Source organism: Eubalaena glacialis, chromosome 15 (assembly GCF_028564815.1).
Source record: "Eubalaena glacialis isolate mEubGla1 chromosome 15, mEubGla1.1.hap2.+ XY, whole genome shotgun sequence".
Taxonomy (NCBI): domain Eukaryota; kingdom Metazoa; phylum Chordata; class Mammalia; order Artiodactyla; family Balaenidae; genus Eubalaena; species Eubalaena glacialis.
In genome coordinates, this window is record NC_083730.1 from 17,907,323 (window position 1) to 17,934,075 (window position 26,753).

The 26,753-nt window shown below is 40.2% G+C and overlaps 1 protein-coding gene and 1 long non-coding RNA gene across 4 annotated transcripts in view; one reads left to right on the top strand and one right to left on the bottom strand.

The window, feature by feature from the left end:
* The window catches only part of ATP8B1 (ATPase phospholipid transporting 8B1), a 108,404-nt gene extending 85,573 nt beyond the window's left edge, over positions 1 to 22,831 (top strand). Inside the window, exons 16-28 of one of the 2 annotated variants that reach the window (XM_061170265.1) lie at positions 3,088 to 3,276; positions 5,023 to 5,135; positions 6,758 to 6,922; positions 7,663 to 7,774; positions 8,780 to 8,855; positions 10,952 to 11,084; positions 11,848 to 12,136; positions 16,064 to 16,287; positions 17,486 to 17,569; positions 18,331 to 18,576; positions 18,898 to 19,036; positions 20,746 to 20,876; positions 22,005 to 22,831. In XM_061170265.1, the coding sequence (XP_061026248.1) occupies positions 3,088 to 3,276; positions 5,023 to 5,135; positions 6,758 to 6,922; positions 7,663 to 7,774; positions 8,780 to 8,855; positions 10,952 to 11,084; positions 11,848 to 12,136; positions 16,064 to 16,287; positions 17,486 to 17,569; positions 18,331 to 18,576; positions 18,898 to 19,036; positions 20,746 to 20,876; positions 22,005 to 22,229 (2,126 nt within the window). In that variant the 3' untranslated portion in view covers positions 22,230 to 22,831. The remainder of the gene's footprint in view (positions 1 to 3,087; positions 3,277 to 5,022; positions 5,136 to 6,757; positions 6,923 to 7,662; positions 7,775 to 8,779; positions 8,856 to 10,951; positions 11,085 to 11,847; positions 12,137 to 16,063; positions 16,288 to 17,485; positions 17,570 to 18,330; positions 18,577 to 18,897; positions 19,037 to 20,745; positions 20,877 to 22,004) is intronic. The other variant, XM_061170266.1, reaches the window with a different exon arrangement.
* Positions 17,150 to 26,753, bottom strand: part of LOC133075854 (uncharacterized) — a 40,860-nt gene continuing 31,256 nt past the window's right edge. The window contains exons 2-4 of one of the 2 annotated variants that reach the window (XR_009697414.1): positions 21,983 to 22,248; positions 18,395 to 19,047; positions 17,150 to 17,615 (exon numbers count right to left, since the gene is read on the bottom strand). This is a non-coding gene — a long non-coding RNA (uncharacterized LOC133075854). Of the gene's footprint in view, positions 17,616 to 17,784; positions 19,048 to 21,982; positions 22,249 to 26,753 lie in introns of those variants that run through there. The other variant, XR_009697413.1, reaches the window with a different exon arrangement.

Consider the following 26,753-nt stretch of genomic DNA (forward strand, 5'->3'; position numbering starts at 1 on the left):
TCAATAAAATCCCTTCCCAGCAGTACCTCGGTTAGAGTTTGCTCGAGTCACTGGGAGAAAGTGTATGTGTACATGGGGTGGGGAGACACACCTTGGGGCCATCGTAGCCTCCTGCCTCCTTCAGAGTCCATGGGAGAGAAGAGTTTGAAAAGCTTGGAGGCATTTTCTTTACCTGAAGCCCTTTAAGTTGGGATGCACCATGAGATTATGATTAGAGAGCTGAGTTTTAGGAGTTTGGAGCCGGGACACACGAGATGGGTGAGGAAACTGAGGACCTGGGTTAGCGTGGAGTCTTTGGTAAGGATGAGAAAGAAACAAATGTGGGGGGTGGGGGGGATAGTCAATCTGAGACGTAACTTGTTTCAAGACTGGTGACTAGAAGATTATCAGCCAGAGGAAGCTATGGAATCAGGATAATGAGAGGTGGGGTTTGTTGTTTCAGCATCTTTTTTATTTGCATCAGTTCCGTGATCCACAAATTAGTCTGTAAAAGAAAAGAAAGTCTCTTTGGTTGTGTCTGAGCGTGTGGTAAATAAAGAGTTTTCTTCAGAAGAGGTTTCAGGAGGTTAATTTTTAGTCCAGGTTTCCTCCTGCAAACATAAAGTTGGAGTTTGGACCAGGTCTCTAAAGTTCCTCCTGTCTCTTAGTCTGCAATTCTGTGATTCCATTACTAGAACAAAATGGAAGGATTTTCTTTCAGTGATAAAAATATCAGTGTTCTCTCCAGATATGACTGTCTTACTCATGGGAACTTTACCACCTTTTATCATTTTGTTCCTTTTTTTTTCTGTTGGAAATAAGTTTGCCTTCAGTATGATGCAATATATCCCTGCCAGCGAAACTTGCTGAAGGGAAGGGACTGTGTTCTCACTGCTGCTTGTTTAGCTCTGGTTAAATATTTTACCCTCTGGCATGTGTGTGTGTTTGTAGAATGGCTAGATTTAGCAAGTACATTCATAACTTCTGGTGTATGACTTTCTGGGTGAACAGATGGAGAGAGACCAACCTAACTGTCATCTTTATTTACTATTTGGGAGTGATTAATATTGACTTAGAGTGAACCACCTGAGCATGTATGTGAAGGGAGTAGGGTAGGGACGGGGCGTTTAGTTCTACCTACAGCTGCGCACCCTGGGGCATCCGCCCCCTCCCCATAGACGGATGGGGTAAAGAGCTGCCCATCCATCTATGGGTACATCCTGATCATACCATGGTGGAAAACGAAATGCCTTTTCCTGTGGAAATTCATCTGACTATAGAAATACTTTTCATTCTACTTTGAGATGGAAGAACTAAGAGTAGAAAAATAGAAACTCTTGGATAGGCGGAGCTTTTTTTTTTTTTAAATTTTTTACTGAGGTACAACATGTGTACAGAGACAAGCATATAGCTCGTTTTCACAGGTTGAATACTCCCTTGTCGTGAGTACCCAGATTTTTACAAACAGAACATTATCCATCCCCTAGACATCCCTTTTGTGTTCCCTTTCAGTCACTGCCCCTCCAGGGGTGACTACTGTCCTGACTTGGAATAGTGTGGGTTAGCTTTGTCTGTTTTGCAGTTCGTGTAAATGGAATTATGTGGTATGTACTTGGTGTCTGGCTTCTCCACTCAACATTGTGAGATTTATTCCTATTGTTGCAATTTAGTTGTGAAATAAAGGCAGTTTCCCATTATATAACTTTCAAATATCAAGATATTGAACAGATTGATACATTTTGAGACTTTTTTAAATTATGAGAATATAGCTAAGGTGAAGAAAGCACACTCTTCTAGAGGGAAGATAACCTGGTACACCCTTTTAGAAAAGAAGTGAGTAAAATATATGGCAACAGATTTAAAAATTATCAATATTCCTTACCCCAGTATTTTCACAACTAGGAAGCTATCCTTAGAAAATAGAGTCAGAAAAACCTTTATACACATACAAAATGCTTATTACAATGTTTTTTTTTGTTTTTTTTTGTTTTTTTTTCCCCCAAATACAATGTTTTTTATTATTTATTTATTTATTTTTTAAACCTTTTTTTTTAGTGGTTTGAGAGAAGGCCATTTTTTTTGTTTGTTTATTTATTTATTTATTTATGGCTGTGTTGGGTCTTGGTTGCTGCACACGGGCTTTCTCTAGTTGTGGTGAGCGGGGGCCACTCCTCGCAGTGGTGCGCGGGCTTCTCATTGCAGTGGCTTCTCTTGTGGCGGAGCATGGGCTCTAGGTGCGTGGGCTTCAGCAGTTGTGGCACGCAGACTCAGTAGTTGTGGCACACAGACTCAGTAGTTGTGGCACACGGGCTTAGTTGCTCCGTGGCATGTGGGATCGTCCCAGACCAGAGATCGAACCCGTGTCTCCTGCACTGGCAGGCAGATTCCCAACCACTGCACCACCAGGGAAGTCCACAATGTTATTTTTTAGAGTAAAAAAATTTGGGGAAGGAACTAAGTGCCTGTAATAGGAAAATGGTCACATGTTACATTCACAGGTTACATTCCTTTAAAATAATACATAGAAAGACTTTTTTAAAGCTATGATAACATGCTCAAAATACAGTGTTAAAATAATCAGGATGTAAATGTATATTTAGCATGATGGAAACTATTACAGAAATAGGCATTTCCAAAAGGACTGGAAGAAATGATAACAGAATGTCAGTAGTGTTGTTTTTCCTCTGGATGGTGGGATTATGAGATTTTTTTTCCCCTATTCTTGGCCAGATTTTTTTTTTTTTTTTACTTCTAGTTTATATCACTGTTTATGATTAGAAATAAAAGTTTACCTTTTAAAAACTTGAAAATTAATGTTGGCATACTCCTTAAAAATCAATGACTTGTTTTCTTGAGGCTCTTTTGGGCTTTGCAATACAGTTGGTCCTCTGTGCCCACAGATGCGGAACACCAGCTGTATCTGCTGTAGTCTGCCATTTTATAAGGGATTAGAGCATCCATAGAATTTGCCTGCGGGTGCTCCTGGAATCAGTCCCCTGCGGGTACCGAGGGGTAACCATACATCCTCACCCAGCACGTGAACTGCACTGGTGAACCCTTGGTGGTGAGCTCAGCTTTTCTGGTTTTCTCTCCTGCCTCGCTTGCTAGGTCAGCTCAACTACCAGGCGGCCTCTCCTGACGAAGGTGCTCTGGTAAGCGCCGCCAGGAACTTCGGTTTTGCCTTCCTCACCAGGACCCAGAACACGATCACCATCAGTGAGTTGGGCACTGAGAGGACCTACAATGTTCTCGCCATTTTAGACTTCAACAGTGACCGGAAGCGAATGTCTATAATTGGTAGGTCCCCCTCAGGGTATGTCTGTGAATGGCTCATTGAGATGCTGCCTTTCACACATTTTATTTAGCGACACCAGGATAAAATAGGCAGTGAATGAACCCCTTGGCTCCCGGAGGATTTCCGCAGGCTTGTCCAAACTAGTGTTTTCTTTCTTCATTCTACACCATGTCCATCACTCAAAGGGACAAACGCAGTAGATCTGAATCTTGCAGATGTTGGTGTATCTTCAAAGATGTGGGCTGCCAGCTGTGGAATCTGGGTGGCAGCACCGTGGGTGGTAGACCCACAACATGAGCTTTTATATCGTGAGTCACTCTGAGCACTTCTGCTGGAGGCTTGAGGGACATCAGGGAAGGGAGAGTGTAGCAGGAGAGGAGTTCTGAGAAAAGCGAGGCTGTGCTTATGAATCAAAATCATACCTCCAGCCCAGGCAGCCAAGTGGAGACAATGATCACTTCATAATATTGAAATGTTTTAAGTTCATATTTTGAAATAATTTCAAACTTACAGAAAAATTGCAAGAACACTTGAAAGAACTCTTGTATTTTCTTCCATATCCACCATTGTTAGCACTGGTCACAAATTCTTTGTCATTATCATTTACAAGTTCTTGTTTTCTCAACTATTTGAGAGTCAATTGCAGATCTCATGCCCCTTTCCCCCAAATACTTAAGTAGGTATTTCCTAAGATCGGGAACCTTCACTTATTTTTATATACAGTACACTGATCAGACTCAGAAAATTTAACATTACAGTATTATCATCTATACAGAACGTTTTCGAATTTTACCAGGAATTCGCTTTCTGATTCAGGACCCCACCTAATATTCCACATTGCATTCGGTGATCATTACTCTGGTCTCCTTTATTCTAGAAGAGTTCCACAACCTGTTTTTGATCTTTCATACGCTGACATTTTTGAAAAGCCCAGGCCTGTTATTTTGTCGAGAGTCCCTCAGTTTGGGTTTGTCTGATGTTCCCTCATGATTAGATTCAGATGACGCACTGTTGGCAGGAAGGGTACGTAGATCGGTGCCATGTCTTTCCCAGCATATCACATCAGAAGGCATGTGATTGCTGGTCACATCAGCTTGGATCACTGGGTTAAGTGATATCTATAAGCTTTTCCACCATGAGATTGACTTTTTCACCAAAAAGATATATAGGTTTACCTGCCTCCTGAACTCTGATTAGGCTCATTTTACTGAGTGCTTTCTGTGTACCCAGCACTGATCTGGGCTGATTATCCTGCCTGGCATCTACCTCAGGGAACTTAAAATCTAGTTACTGATGAGACACGTAATACAATTAAATTACTGCAGAGATCAAAAAAGCCAAGAAAATGGTCACAAGGAGCGTGTTTTGGTCCCAGTATTAAAGGCAGTAAGTGTTGTGGGTTTATAGGTAAGAAAGATTCCCACTGGCTGGCATGGACAAAAAAGGCTCTGTGGAAGAAGCTAGCACATAGTAGGGAGTCAGTGAATATTTGCTGAAAGAATAAGCAAGGCTATGGAAAACTGAGCTGACTGAAGGAATCTTTTCATTTTTATTTCACTATTACATTCTATGTAGATAGTGGCTTACCGACATTGTTGAGAGCAACATTTTTCTCCGTACATTGCTGATTTTAAACTAATTATGAATGTTTAGCACTGTAACACTTTAAATTAACTTTATGAATGTACTTTTCTTTTAAGAAATCAAACATTAACTTTACTATTTGCTTTTCCTTCCCTTGCTACTAGTAAGAACCCCAGAAGGCAATATCAGGCTTTATTGTAAAGGTGCTGACACTGTAATTTATGAACGGTTACATCGAATGAATCCTATGAAACAAGAGACACAGGATGCCCTGGATGTAAGTCTCACTTCCACTCTTTATGCCACAGATTCCAAACTTATTTTCTGGTACTATCCCTTAAGCTGGAATGAGAGCTCTGTGTTAACCGTTGACCTTTCTATTGTCTTGGTGTAGTTGAGTGGAAAGAGCACCAAAGTAGGAATATGTTCTGTCCCTGACGCTGACTTCCTAGGAAATGACCTTGCTACCTCTTCCCAGCATCCAGGTCAGCAGTATCTACAGGACTGATCCAGGAGAAAGACTGGTCTTTCTTCTGGTGAACTCGAGCAAGCTACATAACCATCCTATGCCGTAGTCCCCAAGAATTCCAACGTCCTAGTGTACAGTGAAGGAAAGAAAGCATTCATGTATGACAGGGCATGACAAAGCAGTGCACTGGATAATCAAGTTCTGATATCTTTGTTAGAGAATCAGTTTGGTCTTCATTACTTCAAACTTGCTATTTTAGGGGACTATGTACTTGCTCCAGTGATATTGCAATTATTCAGAATGCTTCTGGAAATTTCTCTGTTAGAATTGCCTACCAACCCTTATATTGTTTTGCTTATATATAATGATGGCAATGAAGTATGGAGCATATTTGTCAGATCTGGTGTCCCAGTTCTGCCTCTTTACTTGTTTTGTGCCCTCTGGGGGGAAATGGTTGATGTCTCAGATGAATCATTAATTGCCCGTGTGGAAGAGGAAGGGGATAATTCCTACCATGGAGGGTTGGTGCAAAGCCTCGTGGATGAAAAGCATCTTGCACAGCCCCTAGCACTTAGTAGGTGCTTAATAAAGGGTTTTTTTCTTCCCTTCACTTGACGGGTCTGAGTTTGGGGGCCAAAGGTCCTTCAGAAAGAAGCCTGATGAATATGATGTTTAGTAAGTGGGGTCACATTTTAAGGTTATATATGTTACTGAAGCAGTTACACTGGATAATTTCTCATGAGGAGATGAACAAGGGCAGTCTAATCAAATACATGCAGAACCTTGCAAAGAGTCTTTGACAACAGACCCTCAGTTGGGTGAACCAGTTCTGCCATTTTTGGCTAGACAAGATGTGATTGTGAAGTAATGGAACATTTTTACTGGTTCATATTTAAGCTATTTAAAATGGCTTAAATCTGTTCACCATGATTAAATTTTCCAGACTCTTTCATTAAAATGTTTTATCTCAGCTTTAACAGTGGCTCATGTATTTCAGAATTGGTTTGAGGGACTAATGCTTGGTTGAGAGTTCATAGTTGATTGGACTTGTAACAGTTTGTAGAAAAATTATAAAGGTGTCAGGTCTGGTTTACAAAATCATTATACCCCAAGGCAGCTTCCTTGGTCTGTTATTTTCTTAATTAAGAGAAAAAGGGTTTTTTTAATTCTCATGACTTGATTTAGAAGGTATGCTTTTCCCTTGAACTAATTTGGGAACTATGAATATATTCCTAAGATATTGAGAATACTTAGAAAAACAAAGTATTTGTTTAATCTCCTCTATGGAATGTATGTGTACAGAATCCATCTTTCACAGTCTTTTAAAATTCTCTTATTGTATTATTTCAAAGTAAGATTTCAAACTTGATCTTGAATTACATAAAATTAACTATTCTTTGGGTGAATGGATTGTCTTTTAAATTAAACAGATCTTTGCAAGTGAGACTCTTAGAACCCTGTGCCTTTGCTATAAGGAAATTGAAGAAAAAGAATTTGAAGAATGGAATAAAAAGTTTATGGCTGCAAGTATAGCCTCAACCAACCGGGATGAAGCTCTGGATAAAGTATATGAGGAGATTGAAAAAGACTTAATTGTGAGTTTTAACCTTTGTAACTTTTTCCTTGATATTCCAAACAGAATTGGAAATTTTATTAAGTTTTATTACAGTTTTGATCTCATGCTTGAAAGATAATTCCAACTTCAGTATTTGAAATTGGTACAGTGGAACTAGGTCACTTGAATTTCTTTTGTTCAGCAAGCAAAATAGGAGTTGCCATTAGGGGAAACCAAATGACAGAAAACACTATGAGATTCTATTATTTTTATATCACTTATTAAAATTCATTATGATTTTTATACAGTAACAAGCCAGCATATACTTATTACATTGTGAGAATTACTGAGATGATTTATATTTTGCAAAATCTTGAAATGAGAAAATATACCATTTGTTAAAGAGACTTCTTAAAGTTTAATACTTACTGCCTTTAGAGTTTATATTAAAAGGAAATGTTCAGTGAATAGTTAGTATTGACTTTTAGCAAGAGAAATTGGCTTGTGTCCCTGTAAAGTAGTATACACACAATGAAAGTGTATTTTTATTGTCTTTGATTTGTATTTTTGTCTTGGTGAATTACTTTAAGAAAAAAGTTTTTGGCTGGTTTTTGATGAGTATGACACACGACAACCTTCCCAGTTAATGCTGGCCACTGGCCCCAATAGAGCACCAACTGGGGTGTATTTAGTCCTTCTTTTTTTACAGTTTGGCAAACTGCAATTACAGAACATTTTTTGGCTTATTTGCTAATTCCTTTCTTTTAATGTGCATTTCAGCTATTGGGCGCAACAGCTATTGAAGACAAGCTACAAGATGGAGTCCCAGAAACCATTTCAAAACTTGCAAAAGCTGACATTAAGATCTGGGTGCTTACTGGAGACAAAAAGGGTAATTTAGTTTGCAGGGAAGCATATCTGTTAATTCACAAGTATTCATAGCTCCTGTTTCCCTTGCTCAAGGTGACCTCAAACTTTCCATCCTGTACAAACACTGTCCGTTTCTTTGGGACAGAGACTCTTTCCCTAAGAAATCCTTCTCTGTTATTCCAGCCCATCCTGACCGCATCCTTCCCGAAGCTCCCTCAGTAGCAGAGTTTACTCCTTAAAATTGAGCTCTTTGTCGTGTCTTCCTGATTGTGTTTAGTCTTATCTCTCCCACCAGACGTGGGCTGCTATACTGGGCTGCTATACTCTGGTCCCTTCTGTCCTCCCCAGCACTTTGCCACCTGTTGGGCATAGAGTAGAACAGTACAAAATATTGAACAACAACTTTTGTTTCCTTGCCCCTTTTACTGCTTGAAAATTATAATGAAAATTTTATACCCAAGGGAAGATTTTCATTTTTAAATTTAGAGCTCAACAAGTTGTTTGTATTGATTCTTTACTTCAGAAGCCTCCCATGGGAAACTAGATCATTTCTCTTACTCTGATTGACATTGTTGATGGGTTACACACTTTGATAAGCTAAGGGATTAAGTCCTGACCTTAAACAAATAATGGTGGTGGAAGAGGGGAAAAAATCTCCAGTAGGAGCCCCATGTGAGGGCTTATGGAAATGGTTATCCTTCTCCCCCATAACAGAATGATTTAAACCACATGAACTAAATGTGTTCAGTATTTCAATCAACATTGATTAATTAAATAACCGGTTTATGTATTTGATATATATAGCACATTTTATGATTGAAACCATCTCAACCAGACTTTGACTTATTACATTTACTTTATTACAGAGAAAGGGATTTTTTTCTTTATGTGATTTCTAGACATTGCTACAGGAAAACAACATATTTGATTGAATCTGGTTATTTCATTAATTGAATATCATTACTAAAAGTCCATTATTAAATTCATCAGTAGGAATGACATTTGACTTAATTTTTTTCTGTTGTAGAAACTGCTGAAAATATAGGATTTGCCTGTGAACTTCTTACTGAAGATACCACTGTCTGCTATGGGGAAGATATCAGGTGAGTAAAGGGCCTGCAGTACGAGAATATGTCACGTCTCATTTTTATAAAAGCAAGACTAGACCCAGTAGACACAGCAGATACAGAGAAATGGGAGCTAGAATGTGTCAGTTGGGACAGTTTCCTCAAGTTTAAATGAAGCAAGGAAACAACAGGCAGCTCCAATTTACCATGGTTCGACCTTATGTTGTAGGAAAACCTGGGGCCTTGTTTGCCCTTTCAGGGGCCGTTTTTCTGTATTCCTTGGAAGCCCTCAGTGCTTGTCTGCTGAAAAAGGAAGTGGGCTTGAGACACCACTATTTAGTATGAATTATATACATATTTTTTTCTCTTCCAGCCTTTAGTGATTTGTCTTGATCACTCCTTATTTTCAATTTGAAAATGAGAATTAATGTGGAAAGTGAATAATAAATACCTAATCTTCTAGTGCAATGGTTTTCAACTGGGGTAGGGGAGGTGGGGACTTTGCCTTCCGGGGAACATTTGGCAATGTCTGGAGACATTTTTGACTGTCACAGTGGGGAAGGAGGGGGGTGCTCCTGGCTTCCAGTGGGTAGAGGCCAGGGATGCTGCTAAACATCCTACAATACAATAGACACCCACATGCAACGAGGAATTAATTGGCCCAAGACGTCAATAGTGCCAAGGTTGAGAAACCTGTTCTTAAAGGTGAAGAATAAAGCCTCTATGTGTGTAATGAGGAAAACACTGGCTGAGAGTTCGGAGTCCTGAGTCCTCATTGCAGTTTTCCCATCAACTCGTTGCAGGCAAATCACGTTATCTCTCTCGGGCTTGATTTCCTTATTTGTAACATGAAGAGATTGGATATTTACAGTCCCTTTTACTCCAAAATTCCACGACTCATTTTTCTATCACATGAGTGAGTTATATGTGGTCTTCTCAATAATTTGTTGATATAAAGCACTGAGAATATCTCAAAAGCAGACATAACTTTATGTGGAAATAAGTTTTTTTCTGCCCCACAGTGGTCACTGTTTGTAATACACTAGGGTTCACCCCTGTGTATTATAATTCAGATCAAGATTGCCCTCCTTCTGTTGCTTGTGAACACATTCTCAACTGCATCTTCCTTTAGCTGCCTTTGGCAAATAATGAAGTACCATGAACGTGGTGCCTCCATGGTGGAGGAATCAAGACTTAGTAAGATTATATGCCACTTAATTAAGCAAAGGACTTGAATAGACATTTCTCCAAAGAGGACATACAAATGGTCAATAAACATATGAAATAATGCTCAACATCACTTAGCATTAGAGAAATACAAATTAAAACCACAATTTCACCTCACACGGATGGCTACTATTTAAAAAACACAGAAAATAACAAGTCTGGGCAAGTATGTGGAAAAATTTGAACCCCGTGCACTGTTGGTGGGAATATAAAATGGTGCAGCCACTATGGAAAACAGTATGGTGGTACCTCAAAAAAATTAAAAATAGAATTACCATATGATCCAGCAATCCCACTTCTGGATATATATCCAAAAGAATTAAAAGCAGGGACTTGAATAGATATTTGTCCACCCATGTCCATAGCGGCATTATTCACAATAGCCAAGAAGTGGAAGCAACCCAAGTGTCCACTGACAGATGAATGGATAAACAAAATGTGGTACATCCATACAATGGAATATTATTCACCCTTAAAAAGGAATAAAATTCTGACATATGCTACAACATGAATAAACCTTGAGAACAGTGAAATAAGATAGTATTAAGTGAAATAAGCCAATCACAGAAAGACACATACGATTCCATTATATGAGTTACCTAGAGTCATCAAATTCATAGAAGCAGAAAGCAGAGTGGTGATTACCAGGAGCTGGGGGGAGGGGAGAAATGGGGAGTTGTTATTTAATAGGTATAGAGTTTCATTTTAAAAGATGAAAAAGTTCTGGAGATTGGCGATACGAATATACTTAATACTACTGAACTGTATACTCAGAAATAGTTAAGATGGTAAATTTTGTTATGTGTTTTTTACCACAATTTTTAAAAGATTATATTTCAAAATTATCTCACAGTCAAGGGCCTGTTCATGGTCTTGTACTTTAAACACTTAAATTTTTCCCCCAGTGCTCTTCTTCATACAAGGATGGAAAACCAGAGGAACAGAAGTGGAGTCTATGCAAAATTTGTACCCCAAGTACACGAACCTTTTTTTCCATCTGGTGGAAACCGTGCCTTAATAATCACTGGTTCTTGGTTGGTATGTATCATTAGTGTCTCTCCCTTTGGCTCAAACTAAAGCAGGTCATTCTGGACCAATTTTAGATGGTCTGTCATATTAATTACCAACCTAAAAACCTCTTAGCCTATAAATAAAGTGCAATTTCCCAAGTCTGAGAGTTAATATTATATGATACATATAATAATATGATACAAACTGGTGGCAGTGCTTATTACTAGTTTATCAACTAACTAGTTGATAATTAAATTTTAATTTTCTTTGTAAATTTTTCTATGTTTTTATAGTAAATATTTTATAATCAGAATATCATCAATGATATAACCCAAGAATTATCCTTGAGATTATTAAAGTCTTGGGAATGGTACTTTTTTAAAAAAATAAATTTATTTATTTTGAGCTGCGTTGGGTCTTTGTCGCTGCATGTGGGCTTTCTCTAGCTGCAGCAAGCAGGGGCTACTCTTCGTTGCAGTGTGCAGGCTTCTTATTGTGGTGGCTTCTCTTGTCACAGAGCACGGGCTCTAGGTGCGCAGTCTTCAGTAGTTGTGGCCCGCAGGCTCAGTAGTTGTGGCTCACGGGCTCTAGAGTGCAAGCTCAGTAGTTGTGGCGCACGGGCTTAGTTGCTCCGCGGCATGTGGGATCTTCCCGGACCAGGGCTCGAGCCCATGTCCCCTGCATTGGCAGGCGGATTCTTAACCACTGCGCCACCAGGGAAGCCCGGGAATGGTACTCTTGTTATCAAACCCCAAATGGTTAGAATCCTTTCCCTTTCTGATTTTCACAGAATGAAATTCTTCTCGAGAAAAAGACCAAGAGGAGTAAGATTTTGAAACTGAAGTTCCCCAGGACAGAAGAAGAAAGGCGAATGCGGACACAAAGTAAGAGGAGGCTGGAAGCTAAAAAAGAGCAACAGCAGCAGAACTTTGTCGACCTGGCCTGCGAGTGCAGTGCGGTCATCTGCTGCCGGGTCACCCCCAAGCAGAAGGCCATGGTGGTGGACCTGGTGAAGAGGTACAAGAAAGCCATCACGCTCGCCATTGGAGACGGGGCCAATGATGTCAACATGATCAAAAGTGAGTCTCGCACATGGCCAGTGCCACCTGAATTGGTAGAGAGGAAATGGCAGAAACATTTTTGGGGGTAGTTTTTTTTCTGATTTCACTGCTTGGGCTTTCATGAAGCAGACCTTTAATAAAGGCACATAACTATGGTAACTACACCTGTGACCCTGCCCTCAGGAAGCTTACAGTCCACTCAGTAGGAGAGCGCAGGCATGACTGTTCTATACAAAGAGTGCCAAGTCGAAGATGAGCTCTGTGTGGGTGAACTTATCCTTCTTTGTTTCCTTCTTTTACATATGTTTGGACTTGGTTTTGTGTTTTCTCCTGCTGCTTCTCCTCCCATATTTCTTCAGGGCTTATTAAGGACCCTGCTATTTAATGTTTTGCAAAAATTTCTGCTGAGCTTGGCATAAATTATTGAACTCTCTTTGTTATTTGTTTTGGGAATATTATTCTCCCACACTTAAGCATTGTTTTCTGGGGCTTTCTTCTTGCCTTTGGTAAATCTGTTGAACTTCACCGTTAGGTGACCTAGTGTGAGCTCAGTGTAACATTGAAGCACAGCTCTGACGTGGCCTCAACATTCTCCTGACCTCCCAAGGTCATTTTGCTGGTTGGAGGACCCTAGGTACCCACAAATTGACAGATTGAGTCCTGTCACTGCAGAAATACAATTTTGCCGGTATTAAAAGCATACGGAACCAAACCCTCATCAACATGTCTGAATCCTGGTCCTTTTTCTCCCTGTATTACTTATACAGGAGTATCTTGTAATGAAAATGCCCAAACTAATGAGATCTGAATACTTGTCCTCATCCTAACGCCAGCATGCTGTGTCACCCTGGGCTCATGCTCAGGCCTCAGTTTTCTCATTTGAGAACAAGAAAATTATCTGATGTCACCTCTAGCTTTGTAGTATTTTTCTTAAGATGAACTATCCATGGCATGTATACACACGTCCTGTGGTGCCGGGTAGCTTAAATGCATTATATGTATAACTACAGACTTTTAATTCAGCCTGTTTCTTAACTCTTCTCTTTCTTTCCTTAGAGTCTCTTCCTTCTCCTCCTTGATATATACTAAGAATATTCCAACTTTATCTTCCTCAAAAGGAGTCAGCTATATAATGTACGTCTTCTCGCTTCTTCACGTGTATGTCTGTGGCCACTGCCAGTTTAATTCCTTTCCACTGTGTTTTGCACATGTTCATCCTGCCATGCGAATGGCATTTCTTGCTCTGAGTTATATCTATTTCTTTCCTCCGTAGCCAGCTCTAGTTTATTTTCCATTATGTACCTTTTAACATAAATGACTGTGCCAAAAGGGCAAGTGACTCAAACATTATTTTTCTTCAGTTATAATGAAGACTTCTAGATGTTGGGAAAGGGGGATTCCCTTTCAGATCTACCGATTATGTGACTGAGACTTGAAAACTCTTGTTCCTCTGAGTTCACCAACTGATAGCAAAAGGGATCACACAAAGTTGGCATAGATAACCTCCTAGAGACTGTTTTTTCTTAAGTTGTTTTCAGAATTTTATTAAGCTCTGTTATGTGATAGACGCTTTTATATATAATGTAGGAGACATCCATTTGGGATGAAAATCAAAGAAACTCAGGTCTCCTTGGAAGTCAGTAGCTTAACCCAAGTATTAAGTGCCTTTTTGAACTTCGTGAAAACTGTCATCTCTTTTACCTACATCAAGAACAATGAACCGAAAGAAATTGTTTGTTGTTTATAAAGAAGTACAGTGAAATTTAAGTGTCCAAAAAATCTGACCATTTGCTAACATGTTTCATGGTTAGTGGTGTAGTCTAAGAGAAGTGGAGGGAATTGCAGTCCACCATGGTTTGCCCCTAGCAAGGATCCAAGGACCCTCGGATGCTGCCCTCTCTCTCCCTTGTGCCTGAAGATGGCTGGTGGGTGTTATTTTCCTTGGTCTAAACCCTGAGAATGAACAAGCAGCATTAGAGAGGCAAGAGGAAACGATCAGTTTGTTAGGGAATTATGAAGTGGCCTACTGGGCAGGCATTTGACACCACATCAGCAACTTCAGGGAAGTCTAGGTGCCTATGTTTAGATTTTAGGAAAATACAAACAAAAAGCAGTGTGGCCTGATAAAGTACGTCTGTTCAGTTGCCTTGAGTCACTCTGTAAACTGTGGCAGTGTTCACTTCACATACTGTCCTTGGTCTGCTCGGCAGAGGCTGGACTGGATGTCAGGGCCTGGGGCGGTGGCTCCTCTTCCTGCCTCTGACAGAATCTCAACATTTCCCTGTTATTTGTTCAGGAAAGAAGGCCATGGTTTGGTAGGAAAGAACAGTTTGGCAACCACAACTGGTCATTAAGAACTATTTATGTGTAGAAAGAGGTTATAAGTATTGATTGAGATGCAGTTAATTCTATTTGATAGAATTGCAAAGTGTTATTAAAAACTTAGGTTTTGGACAAGTCACCATGTTAATGCCAGACCTTGTATTCTGCAAGTGGGGCAGGAGTTGTGGAGCTTCTTTTAGTTGGAGACTCTGCTGAGCTGGCAGACACTTCTCAGGGTCTGAGTAATAATAGGTTGTATTCTGCAACACATGTTCTGAAAATGATCTCACTTCCATGACTTTTAAGACCTAGATAAAACTCATAATTCTCTAAGTGGAACATGTGATTTAATGACTAGTGGGAGGATGGATAAAATTGGGACTTTCATTTTTATCCATTCTGGAAACCTCCCTCCCTCAAAACAACTGTGTGTCTTGAGGTCTCAGTGGGCCATGCATAAGCCTTTGAAAGTTTAACAGTATCTAAGTTTAAACACTTTTGATTGCAAGTACTGGAGAACAATTCAAGTTAGCTTAAGACAAAAAGAAACCTATTTTAAAAGTTACAAGTATGTCTCATGCTGCTCAAGAAGCCAGGCCTCAGGAATATGCTAGAACCAGGACCTGAAGCTGCACCAGGAACCCAGTGTCTGCCCTTCTCTCTCATCCTTTCTCTAGACTACTTTATTTCTCTGCCCCTCAGAAAGAAGTGTATCCATCCCACAACTCAAAAATTTACATGTTAAAATTCCAAACACAAACACACCCAAATCCTAATTCCAAAATACCAAGAGAGACTGAGGGAAACAGATCCCTTTAGGTACTTTAAGCAGGAAGTGATTAATATAGGGGAGCAGGTGCTCATGAAAATTCTGGATGAACTGAAGAAGTAGGTTCTAGGCTGTGTCTGCAAGTCTGGGTCACTTACCAGAGGAGCTTCTAGCTTTGAGGCTCCTCTGAAGAGCTTTCCAATTGAGAAGCCCTTGCAGTTGTTTATCAACATCTGGGCAGCTGGAAAATGGATATGAATTCTGCTGCAGAAATGCCAAAAAGGGAAGGGATGCTGGGCTCCAATTTGCTTCTGCTTCCAAGTCACAAGCAGGTCCAAACAAGTGGAACTTAATTCACAAAGAGAACCTAGCTGCAAGGGAGTCTGAGCAATGTAGGGTTTTTATTTGCTTTCCCACCTCTCCAATTAGAACAGAAGTTCTAGAATGAAGGAGAGCCAATTCGTAGTATCTACCATAGATTATGTATCTGCCCATGGCTGACTCAGCTGTGGCCAGGGAGGCAGGGACACATGGTACACATGGATGCCTGGGGCTCACCCTTTGGGTGGGAAGGATGGCTTATGAGCTGGGCAGATAATCCAAATGGAATTCATTACCCACTTGAGATCCTTTCACAAATATTTATGGAGGCCCAACCACGTGCTCTGTTTAGCAACTTGTACTTCTGAGTTCAGAAGCTGGGGGTGGGGGATGGTGAGCAACAGTTTTCACATTTATTGTTTCATAAATTTGAGGGTTTTTTTGTATTGCTGTGGAAACATTTTTATCATCTCAATGTTTTGCCTTAAAATAAGCTTATGATTCACAGTTATCTTCTCCCCGCCCCCCCATAGCTGCCCACATTGGTGTTGGAATAAGTGGACAAGAAGGCATGCAAGCCGTCATGTCAAGTGACTATTCCTTTGCACAGTTCAGATACCTGCAGAGACTGCTGTTGGTGCACGGCAGGTGGTCTTACATAAGGATGTGCAAGTTCCTACGATACTTCTTTTATAAAAACTTTGCATTTACTTTGGTTCATTTCTGGTACTCCTTCTTCAACGGGTACTCTGCACAGGTAATATACCATCATCATTATTATTAAATGAGTAGAGCTCTTCTCTTACATGAATAAAACTATGTCTGAAAAAAATTTTCTTCCCCCTCCATATTTGCAGTTTTTGGTGCTCTCTCTTAACAGCTGAGGTACAGATTAAGTTTATGAACCTTCTAAAATGTTTCTGGTGCTTTAAACATATTTTATTTTGCCTTTAAAAAGGTAGGATTTGTTCCTGGTCTGTTGGCTTTTGTTTGTGTCTTTGCCTTCACCATAGATTTTTTTTTTTTCCTAAGTCACCTTGCCATTAAGAATAGTGATAACAAATTGTTCAACTTTGAAAAAATTGTTCAAATTTAAGTATAAAATTATATTGGGGCTGAAGGGATTATATAAATTAGGGGTGATCATAGATCTAACATCATGTCTCCACTGTTGGTTTTTTAATTTTAACCTTTTGCTGAAATAGGAGTGGGGCATATCTACGATGTTCAATTGTTGATATGGCAGAAACACACCATTAGCAAAAAACCTGTCAGTGCCTGTGGTTGTCCAAACTTCTTTGATGCTATGCTACAGACAACTGGCATGAGAGGAGGCCAGGTGTAGAAACGGGAGGCCAGGATGTCTTGGGGTTTTGAACAAGGTTGGGGCCTTCTTCCTGTTTCTGTGCAGGATGGTGTATCACTGTTAGTGCTGAGTAAGCCCATTTCCTCTATCCCCCACTGAGGACTGGGGTGTGCACAGCCTTGCTTATCCTTTTCAGAAGCATCTTTCTTGTATTCAAATTCTGTTTTATAAAATGTTTAAATGGAAATGCTGGACTGGCAAGAGAAAAGTAAATCTGAACGGTACTTACGTGCTTTTGAACCAGTTGTATGTAATCTAATTCATTAATAAAAGGGATATAAAAGACGATGAACACTGATTTGTTTTCCAGCATTCTTCAGATAGACCAGACTCCTTTTCCAAAAACTTTTCGGAGTCTATTTCCCCACTTATTTTCCGGGGAAGATTACTGCCTGTGGGAAAGCCCTTTGATTCTGTCCATTCCATCAAAACAAACTCGTGCCTGCTACTGGCATAGCTGGGGTGGGGTGGGGTGTGTGTGTTTACTTTCCCTGGGGACACCCCTGCTTTGAGGGCAGATGCACATGTGTTAACTAGGTGGGCAATATTTCTTCGTCGGTGACACACAGACTCTGTCATCTCCTCACAGACCGCGTACGAAGACTGGTTCATCACCCTCTACAACGTGCTCTACTCCAGCCTGCCCGTCCTCCTCATGGGGCTGCTTGACCAGGTAGGAGCCTGGCGCTGACAGGGTCGCTTCTGGACAGACTGAGTGACTGTTTCAAAGCAAATATTTCAATGCATTCTTTTGGTTTTCACTTCTTTCTGAGTAAACCCTATTATATTTCTGCTGTCAGGCAACAAGAGTATGCTTGTTTTATATTAAGAAAAGAGGATTTCTGTGCCTGGGTTGAATTCATTGACAAAAAAGTTTATTACCCTCATTTTGGACACTAAAATTTTCTTGTTAGATACCTAACAGTATGTCTCTACAATAACAACTTACACATCTTTAAAGTAAATTATTTTAATACCTCCCCAAACTTACAGGTTTAATTTCCAAATTAGTCTGCATTCTATCTAGTAGCAATTTTTATAGAAACTGCTTTCAAGAATGAAAAGAATAATTTGGAATTAACTCATCAATGTGTATGTGAAAATGCTTTCCCAAAGTATCAGAAAAAATATATTCTCTCAGAAAGTAAAAATAGGCTTCCTACACTTTTTTTTTAAACATTACTGATTTGCTTTAAGTAGCAAAATAATACTACTTTACCTAGTCTCAGAATTAAATATCAAATAATGGTGCACTACAGTAACGAGGTTGCTCTCTGCACAATGAAATTATTCAGGATTTATCATCTTGTTTAGTTTTTGCCTTCCTAAAACTTAACAAGTTGCAACTCTTTTTGAGATAGAGGTTGTGACGTATCTCTGAGTTCTTTGATCCCGATGGACAGCACTCAACTCTAATTGTGTTTTCCCCTTAAGGATGTGAGTGACAAACTGAGCCTCCGCTTCCCCAGGTTATACGTGGTGGGACAAAGAGACTTACTATTCAACTATAGGAGATTCTTCGTAAGCTTGTTGCACGGGGTTTTAACATCATTGATCCTCTTCTTCATACCTCTTGGAGCTTATCTGCAAACTGTGGGACAGGATGGAGAGGCGCCCTCAGACTACCAATCTTTCGCTGTCACAATTGCCTCTGCTCTTATAATAACAGTCAATTTCCAGGTATGTGGCTTTAGTCGACTGTTTTCAGTACCTGTTGGTACTGTATGCATTTCTGTATGTAGACCAGCGTGCACATCCGCCTGGCTCCCATTCTTCCTCCAACTGAGCCTCTGCTGCTTTGCAAATATGAATGGAGGCTATTTTCATCCCTTATATCAAACATATTTCCTATTTCTTGCCTGAGCCATAGATAGCTTCTGATTGTTCAGTATTCAAGCCATACCATGCTTAAATTGAATTCTATTTTCAGAATCCTTAGATCCTTTATTTCTTGCTAACTCCCCTAAATGAGTGCTCTGTTTTTCTCTGGTTTCCCAACAGATTGGCTTGGATACTTCTTATTGGACTTTTGTGAATGCTTTTTCAATTTTTGGAAGCATTGCACTTTATTTTGGCATCATGTTTGACTTTCATAGTGCTGGAATACATGTTCTCTTTCCATCTGCATTCCAATTTACAGGTTGGTATTTTCTAAATTCCAAAAATAAATAAATAGAAAAATGTCATTAATTTAGATTCTGACACAGCTTCAGGGTAAGTAAAAACATAAAGTGTAAATTACTGCTAGTGAAAATTAATGTCCTGACTAGAAATTGGGGGTGGTAACGTGATGAGAGGAAAGCAAATTAAAATAACTAAGCTGTAATTGTGCTTTTTTTCTTCCGTAAAACCTAATACTGGTAGGTTATTGGGAAACTGGGAATACATGTATTGCTGGTAGCACTATAGTTTAATCTTTCTAAAGCACTACCTAGAAATATGTAATGAATTTTTTTGTACATTTTGATCCAGTATTTCCACATGGGGAAAATACCCTAAGATGAAACACACCAAATTTTGGAAAGGTAATCTGTACAAAGACTGTATCACTACAACATTTCTAATTGCCTTTGAAAAACTGGAAATAACCCTAAGACCTAAGAATATCAAATTAGCTAAACAAACTATGAATCCCAGATGATGGAATTCTAGAACTTAAAAGTGGACTGCATCATCGGAAATACGTATACAGAGCAATAAGTAAACTTAACGGAAAACAAAACAGTTTACAGCTATATAAAATATATGACAAATTGACAAATGCTAGAATGAAATGATAAATATCAAAAATATTATAAATAGCATGAATTGGAATTTATGAACATCTTATTATGGATAGAGTAGTTTGGATTCACAGTGGAAAAAAATTCCCCATAAACTCATTTCCCTGTAAAAGATTAGGTTTTTTTTGTTTGTTTTAATGATCAGTTGTTGGGTTATAAAAAGACAATTGCTGTGGTAACCCTTTTCTTATTGGGATTGAGCTCATTTTTTTTATGACTGTGTTCTTGCTTACTGACTCTATGTTTTAAAATTTTAGTACCCAGTTACTTAGAATATTCCCATAGGGAATGTATTTTAAACCCATACACATTTATGCTATTATTTTTATAAACTCACAGTGTAAGTATAGAAAATATTGTGAGAAATTTGGCTCTAGTTTTAAAATTGAGTAGTATATGGTCACCTGGTTGTATTACAGAATTGAATTGTTACTTCCTCTGACATAAAAACTAGTAGCCAAATTTAGTGGTAAAAGCCTAGCTCTACTCAGATGGACATGGGTTTTAATTCAGGAGTTGCCATAGCTATAGTTCTGTTACCGTGGGCAAATTTTTTTACTCTCCACAACTCAGTTTCTTCATGTGATAGAGGGCAATACTCATCTCTCAGAAATGATTAAATGGCATGACCTAAAACACCCAGCATAAGGCTTATCCCACAAATGGCAGTGCCCGTTGTTAATATGTGGCGTTTCAAACCAAAACTAGAAATTGGAAGTGCTTTTTTAAGTTCCTGAAAAAATCCAAAAGTATAAATTGCCTACTTTTCCATTCTTAATTAATGCAATGTCAACAAATGTACTTTCTTTTTTCGCTATTTATTTGTTCACTTATATACATTTGCCTTGTTCCAAAGAATTTACGTGCCTAATTCTGCTTTGCTTAGTCTGGTTTTAAAATGTTCATTCCTTGAGCAGTGGTGGGATGTTTTCGGGAGGGCAATCTGGTTGTAAAAGCTCAGGGAATCCATTTCCACCACAGGGAATCCATCTGTGGACTGTAGACTATTAGCTATGCCCCCCTTGGGATGAAAACCATTGTGATTCATTCTCTGTGCTTTTTCCAGGCACAGCTTCAAATGCTCTGAGACAGCCATATATTTGGTTGACCATCATCTTGACTGTTGCTGTGTGCTTGCTGCCTGTTGTTGCCATACGTTTCTTGTCAATGACCATTTGGCCATCAGAAAGTGATAAGGTATAGAAAAAACAGTCTTCTCCTAACTCTGAGTGCCTCTCACAGAAATCAAAGCATTTCTCCAAAACAGCTTTCCTGCAAAATTCTAAGCTCTTGGGAAGTTTGGTCTGAAAATTTTTTAGGACTACTCCTCTTTTTTTTAACTCCCCCTTGCAAATAAGTCCTTTGGGATTGGTATTGTTTGCTTGCTTTTTATTACAAAAATTACCAAATATCAAAAGGAAAATAGTATAATGAATCCCCATATATCTATCCTCTCAATTTAGCAATTATACTATTAATATTTTGCCCTGCATACAGGTTGGGGTTTTTCTTCATTTAAAGGAAAATGAAAAATCCTCTTGTAGCAGGATCCTTTGAGCTACAAGTAACAGGAAGATATGGCTCAAAATGGTTCAATGATGATGTATCACCTCCACTCACATAATAATTAGGTTTCAGGCTCAGCTGATGGGCAACTTGATGTTATCAAAAAAGAAGTGGGGTTTTTTCCATCTCCCCCCTATGCTGAAAGATGGCTACAGCAGTTCCCGGCATTGCATCCTGACATGTCAATATCCAGGGGAAGATTAAAGACATTATGCTGTTGCTTTCCCTTAGGAGCCTGGGAACTTTTTATGGAAGGGCCCAGCACACTTTCCTCAGGTCTCATTAGCCAGAATTAGATCACAGGCCCATTCCTGGACTAGTAGAGAGCAAGGGAAGTCAGTCAGTCCTACCCCTGGGGGTGGCATCCACATGGAGGAACGTGGCTGTAAGGAGGAGGATGGTACCTGAGTAAACTCCATGTCCATCAGAAAGGAGGAGAGAACAGCTGCTAGGTAGGCAACCTTCACTATCCTCCAGCTCTCCCTCCTACACTGACAAGGGTGTGCGGTAACAACCCGGAAGGAGGCTAACAGTCATTTCTAAACCTGTACCAGTCTGATTTTGAAATGGAAAGAGCACTAGTTTAGGAGTGGGAATCCTGGCACCCCGTTTTGTAGCTCTGAGGGCTTGGAAACGTCAAGTAACCTGCCTCCCTCCATTTCCTCCACTTTAAAGCGAGGATGGTTATGCCCGCCCCCCAATGAGGCAGGTGTGCAGCCAGTTCTTTTTAACCTTACCCCATCTCTCTCGCTTCCGTAGATTCAGAAGCACCGAAAGCAGTTAAAAACCGAAGAGCAGTGGAAGCGGCGGCAGAATGTGTTCCGCCGGGGCGTGTCCAGGCGGCGCTCGGCCTACGCTTTCTCCCACCAGCGTGGCTACGCCGACCTCATCTCCTCCGGGCGCAGCATCCGCAAGAAGCGCTATCCCCTGGATGCCGTCATCGCCGATGGGACGGCAGAATACAGGCGAACCATGGAGAGCTGAGGCATTTGCTTCAGGTGACCTGTAGCAAAACAATCACACAAAGTAAATGTCTTCTTTTTTTTCTTTTTTTATGAGACTCGACTTTTTGGGAAAAAAAAACAATTTGTCACGAGGATGTTGAAGGCAATAACCTTTTTAACAAGCTACAATACTTGGGTTGGACTACTGCAATAGTAAAGCCAAGGAGACCTTTTGAAAAGTCATATTATTCAACTGTTGATGTTTTGTTTTGATTCAAAGTGAACGTTTTTAACCCCATCTCAATCTAGGACAAGAGAATTAGAAAATGTCTTATTTCAGTTCAAATGGTATTGTACTATAAAATTACAATTAGATTTTCCTGTCTGGGATCTTCAGCACAAATTTCCCAGAGGCTCCTTTTTTCCTGGAGTCCACCTTACTAACAGATCTTTTATTTACAATGGTAATGACGAAAGATTCATGAATGTTCATCCCCTAGAAGCTAAGTGGTCTGATGACTTTTTCAGAGTTGATAATGGGGCTGCTTGGTTTCATGTTCTCATATTGGTTTACTAATTCAGCTCAATCAACGAAAATTACTTCACATTTCATAAGTACAAGGTTTTGATCTGTTTCGGTTTACTACCAGGTTAAAAGAGCACATTACATACGTTTACTCTTACTATTATATATTATTTCAGACACTTCCTGTAGTATCAAGTGTGTTTATTTTCTACTGTCATTAAAAAAAAGATACATTTAAATATTTATGGGCTTTTTAAAAAAAAGCTTTTAAAAACTGAGGGTATCAGTGATAAATTGCAGCATATTTTGCAGAGCTTTCTTTTGAAAAGCAAACTTTTGTGCCTGCCCTATATGTAAAGTATTTTATAAGGGACTTGAACAGAGACCTCACTCTTTGCTACTTGTCTTGTGTCTTGAGAGAAAAGGCTGTTGGTAGCCATATTTCTAAGACTAACAAACAGTGTATCATTTTAAAACTGAAGATAACTTTAGGCAATTATGGAAACTATCCTCAAAGAGGTAAAAGTTATTTATCCAGGGGCTTTTCTCACTCTGTGTTTCACACACTAGTTTCCATATTTCAGTGAAGACAGAGAAGTGTCTTCAATAATTCTGTTCTTTACCATTAGGTTGTGAATGTTCACAATATCTGTTCCTTTGAGTTCCTTATGAGGAAATCACAGCATGTATATAGTTCATTGTCTAGATATGAAAAGAATATAGCTCTTTAGTCTACAGAAGTAAATTTCCGGAAGTTTACAACTTTTATCTTGTAAATTTAAAAATTGTAAGTTTTTTTGTGTAATTCTGTCAGTTTCAGATTTCTCTCCCGTTTTGCAAATTGTGGGAAAGGTCGACAATGCAAATGTGTCAAAGACTTACATGGTTGGGTGCAATATTAACAATTTTAAAATGCAAATTGCTTTGGATAAATTATTTCTATATTCTGTAAATCTGAGATTAATGTATATTTTTGTTTAAAAAATAAATGCTTTAGTAAAATCTTTGGAAGTACAATCTTTTAAAATATTTTTTAAGTTGGGTTCTTTATTTTAGACTGGGGCAGATGATGGAAGAATCTAGGCCTGCCTGGTTTTTAAAGGAACATAGGTGGTAAGAAGTAAGTTACTGGCAGGGTACTAAGTGTTAGGGTCAAAGTGGCTGAGAAAAGGATCCGACTACAGAGGCAGAGAGTATGGATTTATAGTTGGCAAGACCAACTGTATCCCGGGAGGGTGCATCTTAGGATATTAGGGAACAACTTTTCCAAGTGACCTCAACTCTTTGGAGCCAGAATAAAAGCAAAGGTAAGCCCTGACCAAAAGTAGGGGCTGGGAAGTGAGTAGAAAAATGAGCAAAGGGGAATTAGGATATTGAAGGGCAGGAGAGCAGGTAAGGACAAGGAGGGATGCCTGAGGCTGGAGGAGGGCCGAGTCTGATGAGCTAGCTGCAGGACAGGTAGTCAGTTCCTGGACAGTAAGGAAAGCTGTGACCCCATTAGGGAAATGTGACAGACGAGGAGGTTCTTTGCAGGAGGACAGAGATGGGGGACTTTTGTGGGAGGCATAATTAGTAGCAGGTGAAGAGAGAGTATCAGTCTAGGGGTGTTCTGTAAGGTAGGAAATCAGGACCCTGCTCTTTGCTATTTTAAAACGGACAGCCTGCTTCCAGAGTGGAATTTCATATCTACATCAGGGCAACCCGTTAGAAATGGGTGGGAGGAGACAGGACAGATTATTAGCCTCTGCAATAGAAATGGTATGAGAAAACCTGAGCAGACCTGGGAGATGGTCCCTTAAAAAAAATTAAGGTCCATTTTTTCCTTAGGATATACTACTGTATTTAAATTGGTGGAGGAATAAATGTTTTTAACCAAAGAGCACCGCCTAAAGGTTCTTACTGATGTTCAGTACCAGAAACTGTTCAGTAAAGGCATCTGATGGGGATAAAATGGTTCTTAAGAGACTCCAATGTGATAGCAAAATGTACCCTAATGGAATCTAAATATGTTTTAACAGTTGCTGCCTTCATGTGATGTGAATGAAGCTTAGGAAAATTTTAAGACAGCTTCTAAAAGTCTTGTCAGAATCTGCTGCTAAGTTATAGCTGTAATAAAACTTCTGGTGCATGGGACGTCCCTGGTGGCGCAGTGGCTAAGAATCTGCCTGCCAAGGCAGGGGACACGGGTTTGAGCCCTGGTCCGGGAAGATCCCACATGCCACAGAGCAACTAAGCCAGTGTGCCACAACTACTGAGCCTGCGTGCCTAGAGCCTGTGCTCCACAACAAAGAGAAGCCACCGCAATGAGAAGCCCGCACACCACAACAAAGAGTAGCCTCTGCTCACCACAACTAGACAGAGCCCGCACACAGCAACGAAGACCCAACGCAGCCAATAAATAAATAAATAAATTTATATTAAAAAAAAAAAAAAAGGCTCATGCTCTCAGACCCACCTGCACCAGGGCCCAGCACAGAAGGAGCCAACTGAAATGCACCCAGACTTTATGTAAGAAGCTTTATTGCTTACCTTAGAGTGTTGGTCCGAGGGGCAGAGATCAGATTTAACACACATGCCTGCTGGGGTACCCTCCAAGGACAAAGGCTGGTGGACGCCATCTTTGTCTCACTCCTGCCGGCAGGGCACCATCTTTTTAGTATTTTAATCTACGTTCTTTTTTTTCCGCCAGTCGGCACCATCTTTATGCCTTCCCTATGCTGCAATCTAGAGCACCAGTATCTCCCAGAGGGGAGCTTTTACATGCATCTGGTATCCTTTTTTTATGTCTGGTACCCTGGTTTTTGTGGCTACAACTCAGGGGACACCCCTGATTGCCTGGCTCTGGCGGCCAGTGGGGCTTATGCTCATGGGTCCAGCAGGAGTGTAACCAACAGCGATAGAGTTCTTAACTGGCTGCCATCTCCAGGGCACAGCAAGAGGCAACAGTCCAGGAGTCTTACTGTAAGAGGCCCACTGACTTATCTGCATAACTGTGGCCTGAGGAGCAGACTTCCAAGGAAGCACGCATCTAAGTGTCTACTGTAATGCTCTCCAGCAACGTCAGCGGGTGAGCACTCTCTTTGCGCTTTCACCCCACAGCTATCAGAGCACTACTGTCTCCCAGGGAGGAGCTCATACATGTGTCTGGTCCCAGATTTTACACCTGCTGCCTCGGTTTTTGTGGCTGCCACCTAGGGGATGCCCCTTAATCACCTGCCTCTGGGGGCCAGCAGGGCTTGTGTTCCTGGGTCCCATGGCGTTATAATAAATGGGGAGACAGTTCTTGGCCTGCTACCACCCCCAGGGCACAGTGAGACGGCAGACTGAAACAAACCCCAGTCTTTCTGTGATAAAGGAATATTTGCTCGTCCTGGAGCTTTGGCCTGAGGGGCAGGCTTCTGGTTGGATGTAGGGACCTACTGAGATGCTCTCCTTGGACAAAAGCCGGAGGACACCATTTTTGTGCTCTCCATCTGCCCACCAGTATCTCTCAGACAGCAGTTTGTACAGTTGTCTGGAGCCCTAATTTTTGTGACTGATACCCAGGGGGACACTTCTAGGGTATCCAGCTTTTGCAGCCAGCAGGGCTTATGCTTGCAGTCCTTCAGTACTGTATATATTTGTATATACTGCTACCTGAGAGTCTAGCTTCCAATAAGCCTGCTAACTGAGATCCTCCTCTATGGGATACTGACAGGTCTTGCACACGCTCAACAACTGAGAGCCTCTAAAATTAAAATGGGCAGCTTGGACAATCACAAAGCTTTGAGAGACAACCAAGAGCTAGGGCAGGGTTGGATGACAAAGTTCATATCTCCTACATGAGGCCACCCCCTCAAGATTAAGGAGAGGTGGCTATTTTACCTCTGCAGAGACACCAACACAGAGAGTCAAGGAAAATGAAGAAATAGAGGAATATGTTCCAAATGAAATAAGATAAAACCTCAGAAAAAGACTTAATTAATGTAATGCAGATAAGTAATTTATCTCATAAAGAGTTCAAAACAAAGATCATAAAGATGCTTACCAAGCTCAGGA